Source organism: Phaethon aethereus (assembly GCF_964289735.1).
Source record: "Phaethon aethereus genome assembly, chromosome: 3".
NCBI lineage: Eukaryota > Metazoa > Chordata > Aves > Phaethontiformes > Phaethontidae > Phaethon > Phaethon aethereus.
The window spans coordinates 35,389,347-35,405,564 of record NC_138576.1 but is presented as its reverse complement, the minus strand read 5'-3'; the positions used below and the strand labels follow the sequence as shown (position 1 = coordinate 35,405,564).

The 16,218-nt window shown below is 39.2% G+C and overlaps 1 protein-coding gene across 5 annotated transcripts in view; it reads right to left on the bottom strand.

The window, feature by feature from the left end:
* Positions 1-6,048: 6,048 nt before the first annotated feature.
* Positions 6,049-16,218, bottom strand: part of KCNQ5 (potassium voltage-gated channel subfamily Q member 5) — a gene marked incomplete at both ends in the record, with an annotated part of 300,511 nt that continues 290,341 nt past the window's right edge. For all 5 annotated transcript variants that reach the window (XM_081998435.1, XM_081998437.1, XM_081998439.1 and 2 more), the window contains 3 exons: positions 6,049-6,990; positions 7,409-7,535; positions 8,389-8,520. In XM_081998435.1, the coding sequence (XP_081854561.1) occupies positions 6,049-6,990; positions 7,409-7,535; positions 8,389-8,520 (1,201 nt within the window). The remainder of the gene's footprint in view (positions 6,991-7,408; positions 7,536-8,388; positions 8,521-16,218) is intronic.

Below are 16,218 nucleotides of genomic sequence, written 5' to 3'. Positions count from 1 at the left end.
CCATTGTGGTCTTTTTTTTTAGGGATTTTTTTTAGGGAAACCTCAATATTTAATCTCAAATTAAGCTTTAATGACGCTTTAATGAAGGTTTTAGTATGGTTGAATGTAGTAAAGCTGATAGAATATTGGAAATGGAACCACGGAACGGGTGAGGTTGGAAGGGACCTCTGGAGGTCACCGTGTCCAAACCTCTGCTCAAGCAGGGACACCAAGAGCCAAGTTGCCCAGGACCATGCCCAGGCACCTTCTGAGTATCTCCAGGGGCAGAGACTCCACAACTTCCCCAGGCAACCTGTGTCAGTGCTCAATCACCCTCACATTAAAAAAGTAAAAAAACCCCAAGCCTTAGAAAAAACTAAAAAAAACCCTGACCCTTCAGTTACACTGAAAATCTGCTAAATGATCGAGAGTTTAAATTTCCTTTCTAGCCACAGTCTTGTACTCCTGTTGTACAGAGCTGGATAGTGAATATTTATATATGTGTCTTTACAGGTCCAGACTACTGCCTGTGCTTGGCCACTGTGATCAGCAGGCTAGCTCTCCAGGAAGAACTTCACACTACTGTCTTCTGACCCTTCTCTACCACCTCTATGTGCACGTGAAGCAAGAGTGCCCTGTTTAACACACATATGTCCCATGCATACATGTTTGCCTTTTCTCCTGTTCTGTGTTTTTTCTCAGGCAGAGCTTGGCAGTGTTCACAAAGCTTGTGGGTATAAATGGCTGACGTGGAAAAATCTGCCTTCTGGAGACTCCCATCTTTAAATTTCAGTATTTAAGATGACGTATGTCAGAGAGATAGGGTGTCACCCATACATGGAAGTGTCTTGCTCCAATTTTGAAGCCTCCACAGAGGCAGTGACTTCACTACAAGAACAGGCTCTCTGTGTTTAATAATAATAACTCAAATACTAAAGCTTATCTTCAGCAGGACTGCAGGAAAAACAAAGTGGGGAAAGATGGGTGTAGGTTTGGTGCAGTAGCACTGTAGAGCAACTTTAACGATTCAGCCCAGAGGATGGGGCTTCACCTAGTCCTCAAGTTAAACTGAGGTAGCAGATGGGCCTTCCCTTAGGAATCCTGCTCCTTGCACAGGCCTCTGGTCACCAATCCTGAATCAATTCCTGTTTATCTAACAGGGAAGGTGATAATAACAACTTCCAAACTCATTTTCAGAGAGGTGCTGAAACATCAGAAGTTTAAGTAAACTCCGCCGTAAACAGTTACCAGAAACTGAGCATATCAGATTGGTTTGTGCACATTTTATTCTAGTAAATTACCTTTGTGGTGTTTTAGTCCATTTAATAAAAAACTACAAAGCTTCAAAAGGAGAACAATGAGCAAGATTAAATTTTTTTCTTGCCTGATATATGCTCACACCATACAATCTTTTACGTAAGTAAAAGAACCCACTAAGCACGGTACTTTTCAAATAATTTTATTAACAACAATATGGATTCAACTTTGTCAAGAAGTTACAATTAACATTGTAATGTACTGGCTAATGTCGTTGCAGTGTCAGTGGAAGCAGCCTTTGTCACTGCTTTCTAAGACTGTTATGAAACTGTCCTTTTATCTTTCAAAGAAGTAAAAAATGCTTCCAATAGCAAATGATATTGGATATGTCTGGAATTGTCCTATATGTGGCCACAGCTGATTGAATGGCCACATTTGCATCCAGATGAACGAACAGGAAAATATTACATGCTTCCACTGACGCTGCAGGGGACAATTCTTATTTCAAAAACTAATTAACCTTTTTAGACAGTGACAGCACTTCGTGTGATGTTGTAATCCATTTGAATCAAGCCGACTGACACACTTGAAAAAAAAAGTGAAGCAGAAATATCTGGGGCAAATTCTTTTCTGACCTGTATTTCATTCAAACCTAATGAATCCAAAAGGATTGCATGACATATGAGTCAGGATAAAAGTTGGCCCAGAGAGGCAAGTTCATTCCTGGTTATAGGTGGGTTCAGTTCCTTTAAGGTCAGTGGAACTGAGCCTGATTATCCCAATGGAGGCTGAACTTCACCCAGTTAGGGCAGTGAATTCATTGGAGTCAGTGAAGCCATCCAAGGGTGAATTTAGCCTCAGATGTTTAAACCCTTTTTTTGTTCCTTTGCTGTTACATTTTCTTTTCCTGCTTACTCCTCTTTTCTGATTATTCTCCTTTTCTGTGTGCTTTTTAAAAATGTCTCTTCTCTTCTTCCCTTTTTACATCAATACTTTGTGCGTTATTTTTTATATAGTCAATGTGACATGGGTAAATTCAGCTAAGTATTAGTTTCCTCAGGAAATAACTGGAATATTACCATTTTCACTTTAAACAGATGCCCAACAAAATAAGGATTTGAATCTGAGCTCCCGATTCAAGAAAAATTCTTGAATTCCATAGAATGAATGAATTCCGTTGAATTTTTGCTTGAGTAAGGATTGCAGGTTCCAATCCAGAAATACTACTGTACATCAGATGTTCTACTATACATCAGCAATTCAGTATGATTTGACTTATCACAGAAGAGCAGGTGAATTACTCATCACCATACTGTAATGAGAGCAGTCACTCTAAGTAGGATTATCTCAAAAACATATGGAACAACCGTGGGCACTGTGAATAAAAGTGTATGATCTTTGCAATCTTGAACCCTAGGCTAAAACACTATATTCATAATTAAATAAAAAGTATAGATCATATAAGCCAGGAGCAAATACAAATTTTTAAACAAATAGTAATAATCAAAACTATTCTTTTCAGTTCTCTTTTCAATCAGGTACAAGAAACATGCTGATCAGAAAACAGTTATTTGGATAAGGCTTAATTCCTGAAGCTCTTACTTAAGTTCAAATTCTCTCTTCAACAATCCTCAAGTGGATTGTAAATCAGAAAAAAAATTGTCCTTTGTCCCTACTCTTGAATAATTCTTATTAGCTGTCATGTGCTGGACTTTAATAAGCAGCTCAGGACAAGACTTGAAAAGCCAGACAGCTCCTTCTTTTGTGAAACCAATGAACGACTGTCAGTCATGACACTGTCTTTTAAAGAGAAAGCGTAGAAACAGGAAACTCCTCATGAGGAAATATGAGCAAAGCTTATACAATCCAAACAAACAATTCTTCTTCTCCAGAATTTCATATATTTACTACTCTTTCTATTTTCTATCAATATTACGTTAAAAAATTCCTATATGATAAGACTTGCAGCTACAAAAATAATAATGGTGAGCATAAAGGAAAAAAAAATTAGGACTTTAAACCATAATTTGAAAAGATACGATCTTCTGGATTTATTAGTACTTTGTAAAGACATTAACATTTTCATACATAATTTATAGAACTCATTCTTTTGTGCACAAAATTGTATTAAATAAATTAACTTAAAATTAGAAGGACTCAAGCATGTCATTTAAGGCAAAAATACCAAGTTTCCGTGAGATAAATTATCAGCAAAACCCAAGGCCCTGTTTCTGTGCGGAATCGGTGCAGCCAGGGCCGATGCTCAGTTCTCCCACTGACGCCTTCTGGGCTCAGTGGGGCTGCAACCATCCGCGCATGCAGATGAAGGTGGAAGAGTGGAGCCTGACTGATGATGCCTTGATTTTTCAACCCCGTCGAGGAGAGGAGTGGAGTTCCGTGACTGATGCACAGTTGCCATGTGCCCTCTCTCTTGCTCCTTAACTGAACCTAAGCGCAAGGTTTATGCTTAGGCCAGCCAGAGACTTCGTATGAAAGGCAAGAAAGGCACCGTAAACCGCTAGGAAAAAGAACTAAAAGCCTAAAAAAACCTTGTAAGTTTAGAAATTTTAGATAGGGCTTTAAACTTACAGATCTGTCTGGATAAACTGCAGGAATTCAAATAAGTTAATAGTTAAGTGAACTGAGATGTGGAAAAAACCTTATTTATCCTCACAAAATTACTGTTGTATTCAGGCTTCAGTACGATCAGACTACACGTAAAAGAAAACGGGAAAGACTGAATGTGGTAAATTATATGGCAAATCAGTGGTGAGGAAATTGTGCTTCAAGGTGTCTTTCAGTATTTAACAGCTGCAGTTTGCTCCGGCGTAAGCCACAGAACGCAGTGTACCATCTGTGCACCCCGTATAACAACACAATATATACACTCTACAGTTTGCATGTACTTTCACATAATAAGGTTATCGTGTAACATCCAGGACTACTTCTGTAAAGGAAATATGGAAGCAGAAATTACAATGGTTTCATAGTAAACAGATCAAGTCCTTCACATACAATCTACAGCATTTAGCGTGGTTTAAGACTGGAGTGACATTTTTGATGTACATAGTAAGTTCCCAGCAGGTCTGGGCCTTGAGAAAACACTGCCCTGAGAGAGCTGGCACTGGCACCCCCGTACATTCGGTGTTCCTGCTGCTAGAGGGAAGCTGAGCCCAAGTCCGGTTGTCTACAAGCCTGTGGGGCAGGTGGGGTGTAAATCTGGGGGGAGGCAACACACAGAAACCTTGTTGGGTTGGGAAGAGCGAAAGCCTGTCTAGGCTTCCGCAAGGGCTCTTCCAGCGGTAAAGCCTTGCTGGGGATGTGCAGGTAGGCACCAGCACTGCTCCTGCACCTCAGCAGAAGTGAAGCGTAGGTTAGGATAAGAAAAAAAAAGGAATGCTCAGGCTGATGTAGGCTTTGAATTTGAAAACTCGGCTACTAAAGAGGGAGGCGTCTGAAGGTCCTTTCTTGGAAAGTTCACAAGAAATGACTGCAGTTGGGATACGCTCTTGAGCCGTAAGCGTAACCACTTTCCCCTCTCTCCTCCCCCCCTTTTATTTAAAATGCAAGAAAACAAAAACAAACAAACAAACAAAAAACCTCTTGCCTTCAGTTTTCTTTCAGTTCAGGTGGTCTTCCTTACTTCTATTTCCATTTCTAATTGCTTACATGGCCTTTTTTTTTTTTGAAATAGCACTCAGTATCTGTGACTGCCAGGCTGGATTTTTAAAAAAAAAAATCTTTTTGCCGCTTTCTTTTATTTTCTGGGATAATTTCCCTTCCTGCCCATCTAAATCCATATTCTTTTTTTTCTTCATTGATTTAGTTGCCTGTCTCTGTTCCCTGTTCTATCCTCTTTAGTTTTACTCTGTATTTCAGTTCCTCACCTTCCCTCCTTTCCCAGCCTTATGAAGGGCTGTCATGGTATCAGGTTGGGACTGCGAGGAGAATTGCCAAAATTTCCACAGAAGGAAATACTGCTTCTACAATAAAGGCGGCGTCTGCTTCCTTCCCTCACCGACTGCTGCCGAAATGTTTCAGATTCACAAGATAGCTCCTCAGTGAGACTGGAAGAAGGAGAGACTCCCCTCCATTTTTAGTGCAGTCACACAGGTTATCCACTTCTGAGGCCAGTCCCCCAATTCCTAAAACACAAAGTTTTCGTAGCAAAATAATATTCTTGTTATAAAGAACAATGTGATAGTGGTGTGTCAGGTTCTTTACCACAGCGCTAAATCACCAAAAATCAGATGGATGTTAACGTACTGTTTTTCAGAATCAAAAATAACTGATTACCGATGAGCTAATGTGTGTATCTTGCAACTGGCAGCCATTTCTAATCCCATATTACTGGTTTCCTTGGTACCTTGCTAGCAGCTGTAGATAATTTTTTTTGTAAACATAAACTATCATCTAAATCAGGACATTTTATATATATATTTAATTAGTTCGGAAGCAAAGTGCTTTAAACCTTACGATTTTTACTTCTGCCCTGTAGAAACGGCACTAGGTCTAAATGCTCAAATTGTTGCTTTTTGATACATCCTGCAGCATTAGTTTTGTAGGCAACTCATCATTTAAACCTACTGTACTACACGAAAGGCTGCTGTACTGTAGGTGTAAATGTGAATGTTAGCCATCACTTAAACATGCATTTTCATGCAACTAGGAGATATGGGCTCATTCAACTGCTTCGCAGATTCATCCTGATTTTTGTGATTTTATCTTATTAAAAAGGCTTTCAGAACAGTTCATGCTATGATATGTATGACTAGAGGAATGACCCAGCCAATGAAGAAAGCCCACAAGCTGTTATTTAAGTTTGACGTGGAGCAGATTGAGTGCTTCTGTACTGTCCCCTGGCTTGCAAATGCTTTGAGATGATCTTGATATTCCAGTCCTTAGAGAGTCAGCAGAGAGAGCTGTTTCCACTAACGGGCGCAAGATGGCTTCAGTAGTCTCTGTTCCTGCCTCTGTCTCCAACTCTTCGTCAGTTATAAATAATTTTGACTCCCTCCATTTGGAGTATACGTCTTGGCTACCTCTGGAACCACTGGGATCGCTGCCAGCAATCTGTACATTCAGTTCTTCTGTTGATTGTATAAGGTTTTGTACAGATAAAGATTTTCCTAAATCCATCTGCACCACAGGTTTAACTGAGAGCAAATGCTCCCCTTCTGTATCCAGACTTTTTCTCCACGTGAGATCCTTTGTCGCACTGGGGTGTGCAAGTTGTCCATTATCCTTTGATGCAACAAGGCAAGCGGTGACATTGGAAATATTTTCCTGTGTGGTTACAGGAATAATATGAACAGGCTCAGGCCTACTGATATGCTTCATTGATGAGAAAGGTGGTATTTGTAATGTTGTTGGAGTTGCTGGCTTAGTTGCCTGGTTTATTTGGTTTGATGTATTATTAACTGTTGCAGGTCCATCGTTTGGCACTTGCGTTGCTTGACCATGCATAGCTGGACTAAAAGCATAGTAAGCCTGAGTGCTAAATTCATTTGGTGTCAGTATAAGCTGTAGACCACGAGGCAGATTGGCACTAGCTGATCTGGATACACATCCACTAATTTGTGCAGAGTTAGACAAATCTTTGCTGTCTGATGGACTCTGGTAATCAGAAGTCTGCTCACACTCAAAAGCTGGCATTTGAAATGAAGCCAAAGTGAGCGCGGATGCAGATCCTTTTCGCAAAACTTGCTGATAAATATCTAATAGACAGTCCAGTTTTGACTCAATGGATTGTACCTACAGGAGGAGAGGAAAAGGTTACCATTAATCCCAAATATTAATTTAAAATATTTGGAACACAAGCAAAGGGAAAATGTGACTGCTGAAGAGAAAAATGGGACAAGCTTGGTATATGCTATTGACCCTAGAAAAATAACGTCAAAAGCCATATAGTTTTTTCATAAGCAAGCTTATGAAAGGGAAAGAAATCTAGTAACCTGCAATTTTTCCTTCCTTACTTTTCTGTACATGGGAGACAGTTAAGGTAATGCAATTCAGATCAATTTTATTTCAACATGTGAATGAAGCAGATATTAGGAAAAAAAATTTACCTGTTCAGCCTTTGAAACTGGCCATAAAATACACAAAAGACATGAACAATAGCGCAAGACACCCTACAATCAACAACACAACAGACAACAGACAATCACCCTACCTGTTTCTCCACCTTGACTACACGCCCTAACATACTGAGGTCATCAGTAGTCTCATTCTCTGCAGGATTCTTTTCTCTACTTCTTTTATCTGCTGTGATTTGTCCTTTCCCAAGAATTTGGTCAACGCTGTAAGAGAAATCAAAAGCTGCTGTGATTCCTGAAAACGGTGGTGATATGGAAGTGTTTGCTACACCTGTACATTAAAAATTAAAATCATAATACTTCAGAAAAGCACTTGAGAAAGAAGAGAAGATTAATTTTATTAATTAAGAAAAAAAAGAGTGATTTTTGAGCATTTGAGACAGCTTTGCCTTTCCTTTGGCATTAACCAGGGGGCCAGAATTTAGCCATCGTCCAGAAGAGCCAGGGCTGAGAGGTCAAGAGAGGAGGTGGTCTCTCCAGCGGCCTGATGTTAGGGCAGAACAGATGGACTAGTGCGACCCTCACAGCTCTCCCATCCTAACAGCAGCAGCGAGTCCTGGGAAAGTTTTCAGTTTGAAGCAGAAGCTGGTAATGATACACATGATGCATGTTGGGTTTTTTTTAAATTTAAATTATTGCTGGGAATCTAGAACATAAAAACTACATAAACACTACATTACCAGTAGTTCCCCATTATCTTTTATGTGAAAAGAGAAAGTCTTGGATGGGAGAAAGGCAGTTCTCAATGTTGACTTCATCCTTTTGGCAACCTCCCAACTAAATTCCTTGTTTATGAATGGGCTTCAAGGATTACCTTGTCTGTTGTTCAGACCTCCATTTGCTGTGGACAAGTTAGATACCTGGTTTTTTGTTTGTTTTTACCCACAGTGTAATTTCTGTCTCAGCTGCGTTCACAGAAAGAGAGGCTGGGCTAAAGCATGGATGGCAATTTGTACCCAAATATAGCATGGAAATGTTAAACTTTACCAATAATCATTATGCAGGCAATGACATAACATAAGATGCTTATGCAGAGCAGAAATTATTATTTCCTTACCGTGACTGAAGACTCTTAATCCTGCATAACATGTCTAGATGACCTGCTGAATACTGTTCAATGACATCTTTGACATCATATGGACGAAGTGTTTCTTTAAACTTTCTCTTTGCAACATGAAATTTCATAATTCTGTGGGGGAAAAACACTTCACAGATTAATCTTGAACAGTTGTGAAACAATACAATATATTCCACTGACAAAATTTGAGAGCTAATTTTTAAATGGAAGATATTTTCAATACAACTGGTGCAGGTGAACTTTTCCCGTTACAAAATTGTTTGTATAAGTACAGAAGTGTAAGTACAGATGTGTTGTAGCTATTCCTTTGAATTGTTATTTATGAGAGATCAGGTAACACTATTTTAAAGAGTGCAGAGCGTGTTTAATTTATCAGTATACACCTATTTGGCTTTTTTACTCTAGGTGCCTGATGTGAAAGGTATGGAAGTACATGCTTAACTTAAACCTGAGTTTAGTCCCACTGACTTGAGTGAGATATCCTGTAAGCTACATTTGTGCTTAAGTTACTTCTTTCCTTGTTAGAAGGAAGATTGCTCTAACAAATTGATTACAGAAGCATAAATAATAGTATTATTTTTCTGGTGCTCATTTTAAGTTCTTTGCTTTCCATTTTGTAAAAAAATTAAATTTATGCACCCAATTAATTTTTTTTTTTAAATTAACATTCAGGCTTATGTATTAGTTTTTAATTTATTTTGCTGACTTAAGATCAAACTTTGCAGCCTAAAGAGAAATTTTCAAGTTTGTTCCATATTGAAATCTATGGGAATTATTGTTTAATTAGCATTGTTGATTTTTTCCTTGAATTTTACTTCAGAATAGTAAGTATCACATAACAGTAAATATCCAAAATTGGTGAATGGCGTATGTTTTTTATGTGAGACTTGCACAAGTTTCTGTGATGCCTATGTGAATATGTGATGTCCACTGAGTTGCTCTTCTTAGAATGAAAAGCTTGATACTAAATTGCAAATTTTAAATAATAGAAATGACAAATTTGGAAATAAATGACAATGAGCCAATTGTCCAGGTCAGCTGGTAAAACCTGCAGTTCTCATTGGTTTACGTGGGAACTGTGGAAGAGAGAACCATGGGAGAGGTGGAAGAGGAGCCAAGAGATCAGGTGTGTTGGTCATTCTGGTCTGTGTTACAGAGCTTGTGAATCCCCATTAGGGCCAAACTGTGGATATCTGCTATCTGTTGCAATTAAAAAAGCAGAGAGACTGAATAGGTATCCTATTCCAAATCCCAATATTTCATGCTAATATATTCCCTCCTTATGTATTTAGCATCTGTAAGACAATGAATGATAATAAAAAAAACAAAACATGGCTCTTGCTCGGTGATAAAAATAACTAGTGATGTTTTGGTGGAATTTAGGACAGACATTATGATAATAGGTATGTAGAGTCAGATGAATTATATATAGTGATCTTCTACTGTTCTGTATTATACACAAATGTTTTTCTAAATAGTATCAGACATTTCCCACAGTGCTCAGGTTGTTGATATTTCCCATTCTGGTAACTTCCAGTTAAAAATGAGATTGCTTGTCACTGGTATAGAGCTTGAAGTGTGATTCTGATTATAAAAGTTAAAAATGGAAAAGGCCTGTTAGGAGTAGTCCATCACCTTGACAGTTCAGGACTGATCTCTATGCAGTTTTAAATACGTCAGATGATGCACTTTCCTCTTTTCCATTGTCAGCCACTTCTACAGACTAATAGCTTTCTGCGTCTTTTGTAATCTGAAGGCCTCTGAAGCCGGGATGCAGATTTTTTTTTTTTTTTTCTTTTAGCTGTCAAATGATGCCAGGATGTTCTGTTCATAATAGTCTGGCAGTGCAGACAATCTCCCAGAATCTAATTCTTTATTCAGGTTACAAAGAATAAATAATGTAGCTGCCATACAAGAAAGTAGCGATTTTTTGTTATTATTTTCTCCGTTTTGGTGGTCACAATTTTTTACTTCACACTCTTGATAAAATAAAAATATGAAACTCTATTACAAAAGCAGAGTCAGAGGATTAATAGCGTAACTGAAGACAACTGAATTTACCACAACTGGGTGATTTTACAAGAGAAGAGACAGAAGACTAATTTTTATTAACAGCCATAGAAGCTTCTTAATCAGTGTGCACAGAAGCCTTCATTACTGCTTTGCAGCTTTATAACAGGTTTTTTGGTTATCAAGGCAGTTTGCTCATAATGTTCAGCAGTCAAAAACACGACCAAAAACCTCCTGGCTGTATCAGTGAGGTGTAACTGTACTATTTCTGGTTTAGTTATTAGCTCATGTGTTGCCATCATAATTAACTTCCACAGGGTTTGGAACAGACCCATATTGCTTACTTCTTTTTGCTTCCAATATATACAATATTACAAAAACTGTGCAAAACATGAAGGGTTATAAAAGACGGGCATTTTAAAAACCTGAAAGTTAATTAAGAAACAGAAAACTCAATTCTTTCAGTGATGGACCCTAGCAACTGCTTTGCAGTTAGTAGACTTAGTAGATTCTCCATAGTTATTTACTGTCAATTTAAAAAATTTAATTCTCCTTCTATATCTTGAAATAATTATGTAATTGAACTTGATAGGCTTGAACACCCATCCTGAGAGATTATTACAACTATATAGAGCATATTCAAAAGTAGTAGTTAAATTGTGGGGGAAAAAAAAAAAGCCTTTGAGCTTCCTTGCTTCTAGAATAAAAAGTTGCCTATACTGGTGCGTTCCTGTGTGATAAAAACAAAGGGTTCAGTTACGCGGGCACAGCTGTATAACCTACCGGTACAAAAAAGGGGAGAATGAGCACAAAGTGATTCATACCCCAAGTATCTGGAAGCACCAGCCCTTAACACCAACAGGAGGAACAGACGAACTGCAGCTCGGGCTGTCTTTTCTAGTTATACCACAAGAGGGCAAAAAAGACTCATCGTAAATTAAACTTGAGACAATACTGAACTACTCGTACTGGCCAAACAGCAGTAACTGAAAGGAAGAACGAATTCCAAACAGCAAAGCGTGTAGTCCCCGTGATTTTTTAAAACATAGTTTATATTTTTAAGTCGCCGTAAGCTGCGTAGCGAGGTGGTATTTAAAAAAAATCTAACGTGATAGACGATACACAGTTGTAAACCTACCGATGTCAGAAGTGTGACAATTTTCTGGTGTCAATGAGCCGTAAAAGGTAGCCTATTTCAATGATGCAACCAGGGGAGAGCAGAAAAAAAGTCTTGTGTTGAAGTAGGCCAATATATCAAAGTGCTTTTTCTATCATTGATGGCTAAACCACAGGTCCCACTAATCTTTACATGGCCTGGTAATTTGTAGAAAGTTACAGGTCAAGTACCAGCTTTTGTCTTATTGACCCCCAGCAGCCAAAAAGCAACATCCATTTCAGTTAACTCTTGTCAAATGCAGGATCAGCACCGAGCTAAAATTACAGTGTTTTCTGAATGTGCAGGTTGCATCTCTTTCCTGGCATTTGTTGAATTTTAATTTCCACTCGTGTTGCCCCTTCCAGTATTAAAAGCTATTCTGCTTGTCATTAGTGCACTTTACCAAGACTGGCATCGAGTCAGAATATCTCTAATCCTCCATGCAGCCCTGTTGTACTCACACTATTTTTTTAAATTTGTTATCTTGTCAGTTGTGTCACTATCTGAGGAAGAAATGGAGCTTCATTGTACTGGGATTCAGGTAAAGTCACACATGGTTCCTGTCTTAAAGATGAAAGGACAGGTAGGATGTTTTGCCCATAGCTAGATCAGGTGCCAACAGGTTGTTTGCTCACTTAATGCATCAGGAAAGCAGGTGCACACAGATCTAGTTGTGCTGGTTCCTCTGTCTCTCTACCTTCAGCTTGCCAAACAACCCCTCTTCCTGGTAAACTGCAACGTGCAGAAGAGATCAGGATCCAATATAGAGAGGCCAACAGACAAAGGTGGCTGAGAGGTAGTTCCACTACATGTGGGGTGAGTAAGTCAATATTGCCTTCCCTCTCGGGTCTTGACCTGGACCAACCCATCTCCTAGGAGCCAGAGACATTGTTTTCTCCCAAGCACAGTGCTGTCATAGCCAAAGACACATCTAAGAGCCTTGCCTAGACTCTGAAGACCATGTGGGCAGAAAATATACAATGTGTTGGGGTTTTAAAGAAAAAGAGGATTCTGAAACACCACCATTGAACCAATTCATAATGGCTGCTAAAAATACATTTTACAGGTGTAGCAGAAACATTTCAAAGACTGAATATAACTGGTAAATGATTTTTTCCTCCTTTGGCTATTAAATATGTATGACTATTCAACTATACAACTTATCAGCTCAAGTATTCTCAAGTTTCATTAGGTTTAGCTACATTTATCATTATTATTTCTTATTAACAACAAATGAAAATATATCTATGCAATCACTAGAGGTAAAGAGAGAAAAGACCTCTTAGGTCAGCAAGTCCATCTTCCTGCCATTGCAGTTATTTCCTATTGCGTATTTATTTATGCTTCACAAATCTAATTCTGTATTCTATAAAGAGTAAAATAATTCCATCATTTCTATTGTGGAGAGTATTACAGAACGTAGTGCCTCTTGCTGTGAAAAATGATCACTGATACCGCAATATATGGAAACAAGGTATCCTCATTTTCTTTTTAGCCTCTTTTATATACATTCATCATTGTGAACTAACAGAGAGCGCTGGAAAATGCAATGTTTTTTGTTAGTCTCCAGGAACTTTGCAGGGTCTTCATGGCTTTTTGTTCACAACAAGACTAGGGATGGTTGAGTAGTGCTACAAACCCTGCCGGCACACAGGCTCCGTGCTCCACTGGCAAGAACTGCTTTATGCCCTGCACTGATCCCAGCCGGAGGCACGCTGTGGAGCAAGCCACATGTCACCACACTACCCATCTCATCCCTACTCACCCAACATTGTGCCAGTGCAGCTTTTCCTTACCCTCTCTGCTGCCTCGGTCATCTTTCCTGATGGAGAGTTTGTAGTAAGGGGGGTGGAAGAGGCAAGACAAGGACTGGGCTGTGGAAGACTCAGCTTGAGGGGCTTTGAGAGGAGGCTGACAGCTTGACATGTTACCGGACAGGTCTGCCCAGTGGGTCTTCAGTAGGACTGGTTGGGAGTCCTGTTTTTGGAAAGGGCCAATGTGTTAAAAAATTGACGTGGTTTTCAGGAAAGGACTAGTTTCTCCATCTCATGTTTTGACCATTTAAAAATTAAAGTTTGGGGGGAGTGTTTGTTTAAAATCAAAAAGTTGTTTTGAAGAGTAAGATAGTCCTGGGAAAGATGTAAATAAGCAAGGTCAAAACTGATGCAGTACTCTTTGAAACTGCCAAAATGAAAGTTTATAACTAAACCAGTTTTTGTCTTTTGTTATTTCAAGGCTGTCCAACCTGAGAGTAACTAGCATATTCTAAGCTCCTTTCACAGAAAAAAACCACTAGTTCTTTTTGGTTTCAAAACTGAGAGGCCCTACCTGTGTAAACCCACAGGCATGAATTAATTTTGATAATTACATTTTTTTCTCCAAAAAAGAGGACCATTTGTACAATTGTAAAATTATTTGTACCCAGCTCTAAGCAGGAAAAAATAATTACTCTCCCTTATTACAGTTTTTCAAGGTGATGTAGCCAGAATAGATTCAACTGTACGTGCCTACATTTGGGGTCTTTTGAACAGTGTCTCATGAAGCTATTTAAGTAGCTTCATCTGCTTTTGTATACCAGCATGAAAGGAAAAAACAGCCTCCACCCTCCCCCGTTGCCTTTGCAATTCAAAGCCGTTGCTAAAAACAAACTTCAAAATGAGGCCCAAGGTTTCCATATAGGCAGATGTTATCATCTTGAAATTCTACAGTTACTATATAGTGTCTCAGATCTTCCTTCAGATATTTGCATAGATCCCAGTGTAGTCAGGTAACAGATACTCTGAATAATCTGAAAGAGGAGTACCAGCTACCTGACGATCTGAATTATCAGTTTCTTGATTTTGAGAGATTAAGGTACAGCATTTAACAGAAGTCTGAAGATCATTGCATATTACTGCTTTACGGATCTCAAACAAAGGTATGTTTCTGATGCGAGACATATGTGCTGCTTGCAATCTAGTGAAAAATCAACATTTGCAGGGAGAGATAGGAGAGAATCATGGCTAATTGATAGCAAGTGGAGATGCAGAATTGTTATTCTCAGCGTCAGTGGTGAAATGAGTTGGTTTTGGTAAGCCAAGTGTGCAGAGAAAAAGTTGGAGGAAATCTAAAAAGTCGACTCTTATCAGTTAAATTGTGCATGTCTGAAACAATCCAACTGTTGCATCTTTACTCTTATTAGAACATTTCTGTGGATGGCACTGTGCAGAATGTTTGCCAGCTAGGTCCTTCACATTTGGTTACTTTCCATTTGAGCTGATAATTACCAAGAGAACCAAGAAAAGAAGCAGGTGATGCATTGAGCAATCCAGTGGTGCCTTCGAACAAGCTCCATGAAGTTAGTATTAAATGTCAAGTTGATCTTAAGGAATTTGGATGGTATTAAGAATGAGATGACCATTGGTATCACTTGCCAGTACAGTGGCAAGGTACTGGCAAGGCTCCAAGTGGAGCCAAGAGTCAACCAGTCTGTTTAAAATGCAACATCACAGACAAGGATCTTTGGCACCAGAGCCGACGGACTATGCCGATTGTTCCTAATTTGAGCATTTTCCATTTGAAGGAATAGGTCTGCCTTGTAGGTGGGTGTCCACTGTGTTGAAGGATCACAAGTGTGTCACTGCCGAAACATTGCTTGGCAAGAGATGGTCTCTGTGGTGACATTTGAGTTGCCAGTTGCAGTGGCTGTGGACACAGACCTGGTATCTGACACGTCCTCTGAGGTCATTTCTAGGCAGGTTGGAAAAATGGTTGGAACAGACGTCTGCAAGTGATCTGTCAGGCTGTCTGTGCTAGTAGAAAAGTACTAGAACCAGCCTTACTCGCTATCTGTCCTCACTGGCAATCAGTGGAAAAAGGGGAACGAAACACAAGTAGCCCATGGGTTTTCACTGTATAAAATTATTTGATAAAGGGTTGAGTTCTTTCTTCCCATAGCGCTGAAAAGACTCAGGTGAGAGTCTCCCTACAGGAAAATGTCATCCTTCCATAGGGTTTTGCAGAAATCCCCCGTGGCCGCTGCCTGCCTGCAAGGAGGGTGCCGGTCACCGGTGTGACTGTGATGCTGAGCCAGTGGGGTGACCCCCAGCAATAACCTCGGCTTTGCTCTCAGCAGAGAGGGAATGCCTGAGCTCTTCTGGCTTGCTGATACACTCTTTGCGGTGGGGATTTTGCCTGTCAGGGTTTGAACCTCAAAATATTCAGGAACAAGAAGAGCCTTAACAGTCTCGGGAGAGTGAATGCTAAGCTTAAGTTTTTAATACAGGTAATTTTATAAGTTTAAATGCAGTTTGCTATTTTCTTGGAAAAGAAGGAGACTATTAGTTTTAAATTATTGGGGTTATATTTAGTTCAATGGGTAGTGGCAGGCAAGGCTTTGCACAATTGAATGAATGTAATTATTCTGTGGCTACCAGAAGACAGTCGCAATAAAAGTCATATGACAGACCATTTCAGGAATATGGAAATGCAATAAAACCCGAAACATTTAAAGGAAATAACTTTTCCAGTCAAAGTGATACACATTCAATAAAACTACATCAAACTGGATGTCCTGGTTTCGGCTGGGGTAGAGTTAATTTTCTTCCTAGTAGTTGGTCTAGTGCTGTGTTTTGGATTTAGTATGAGAATCATGTTATTAACCC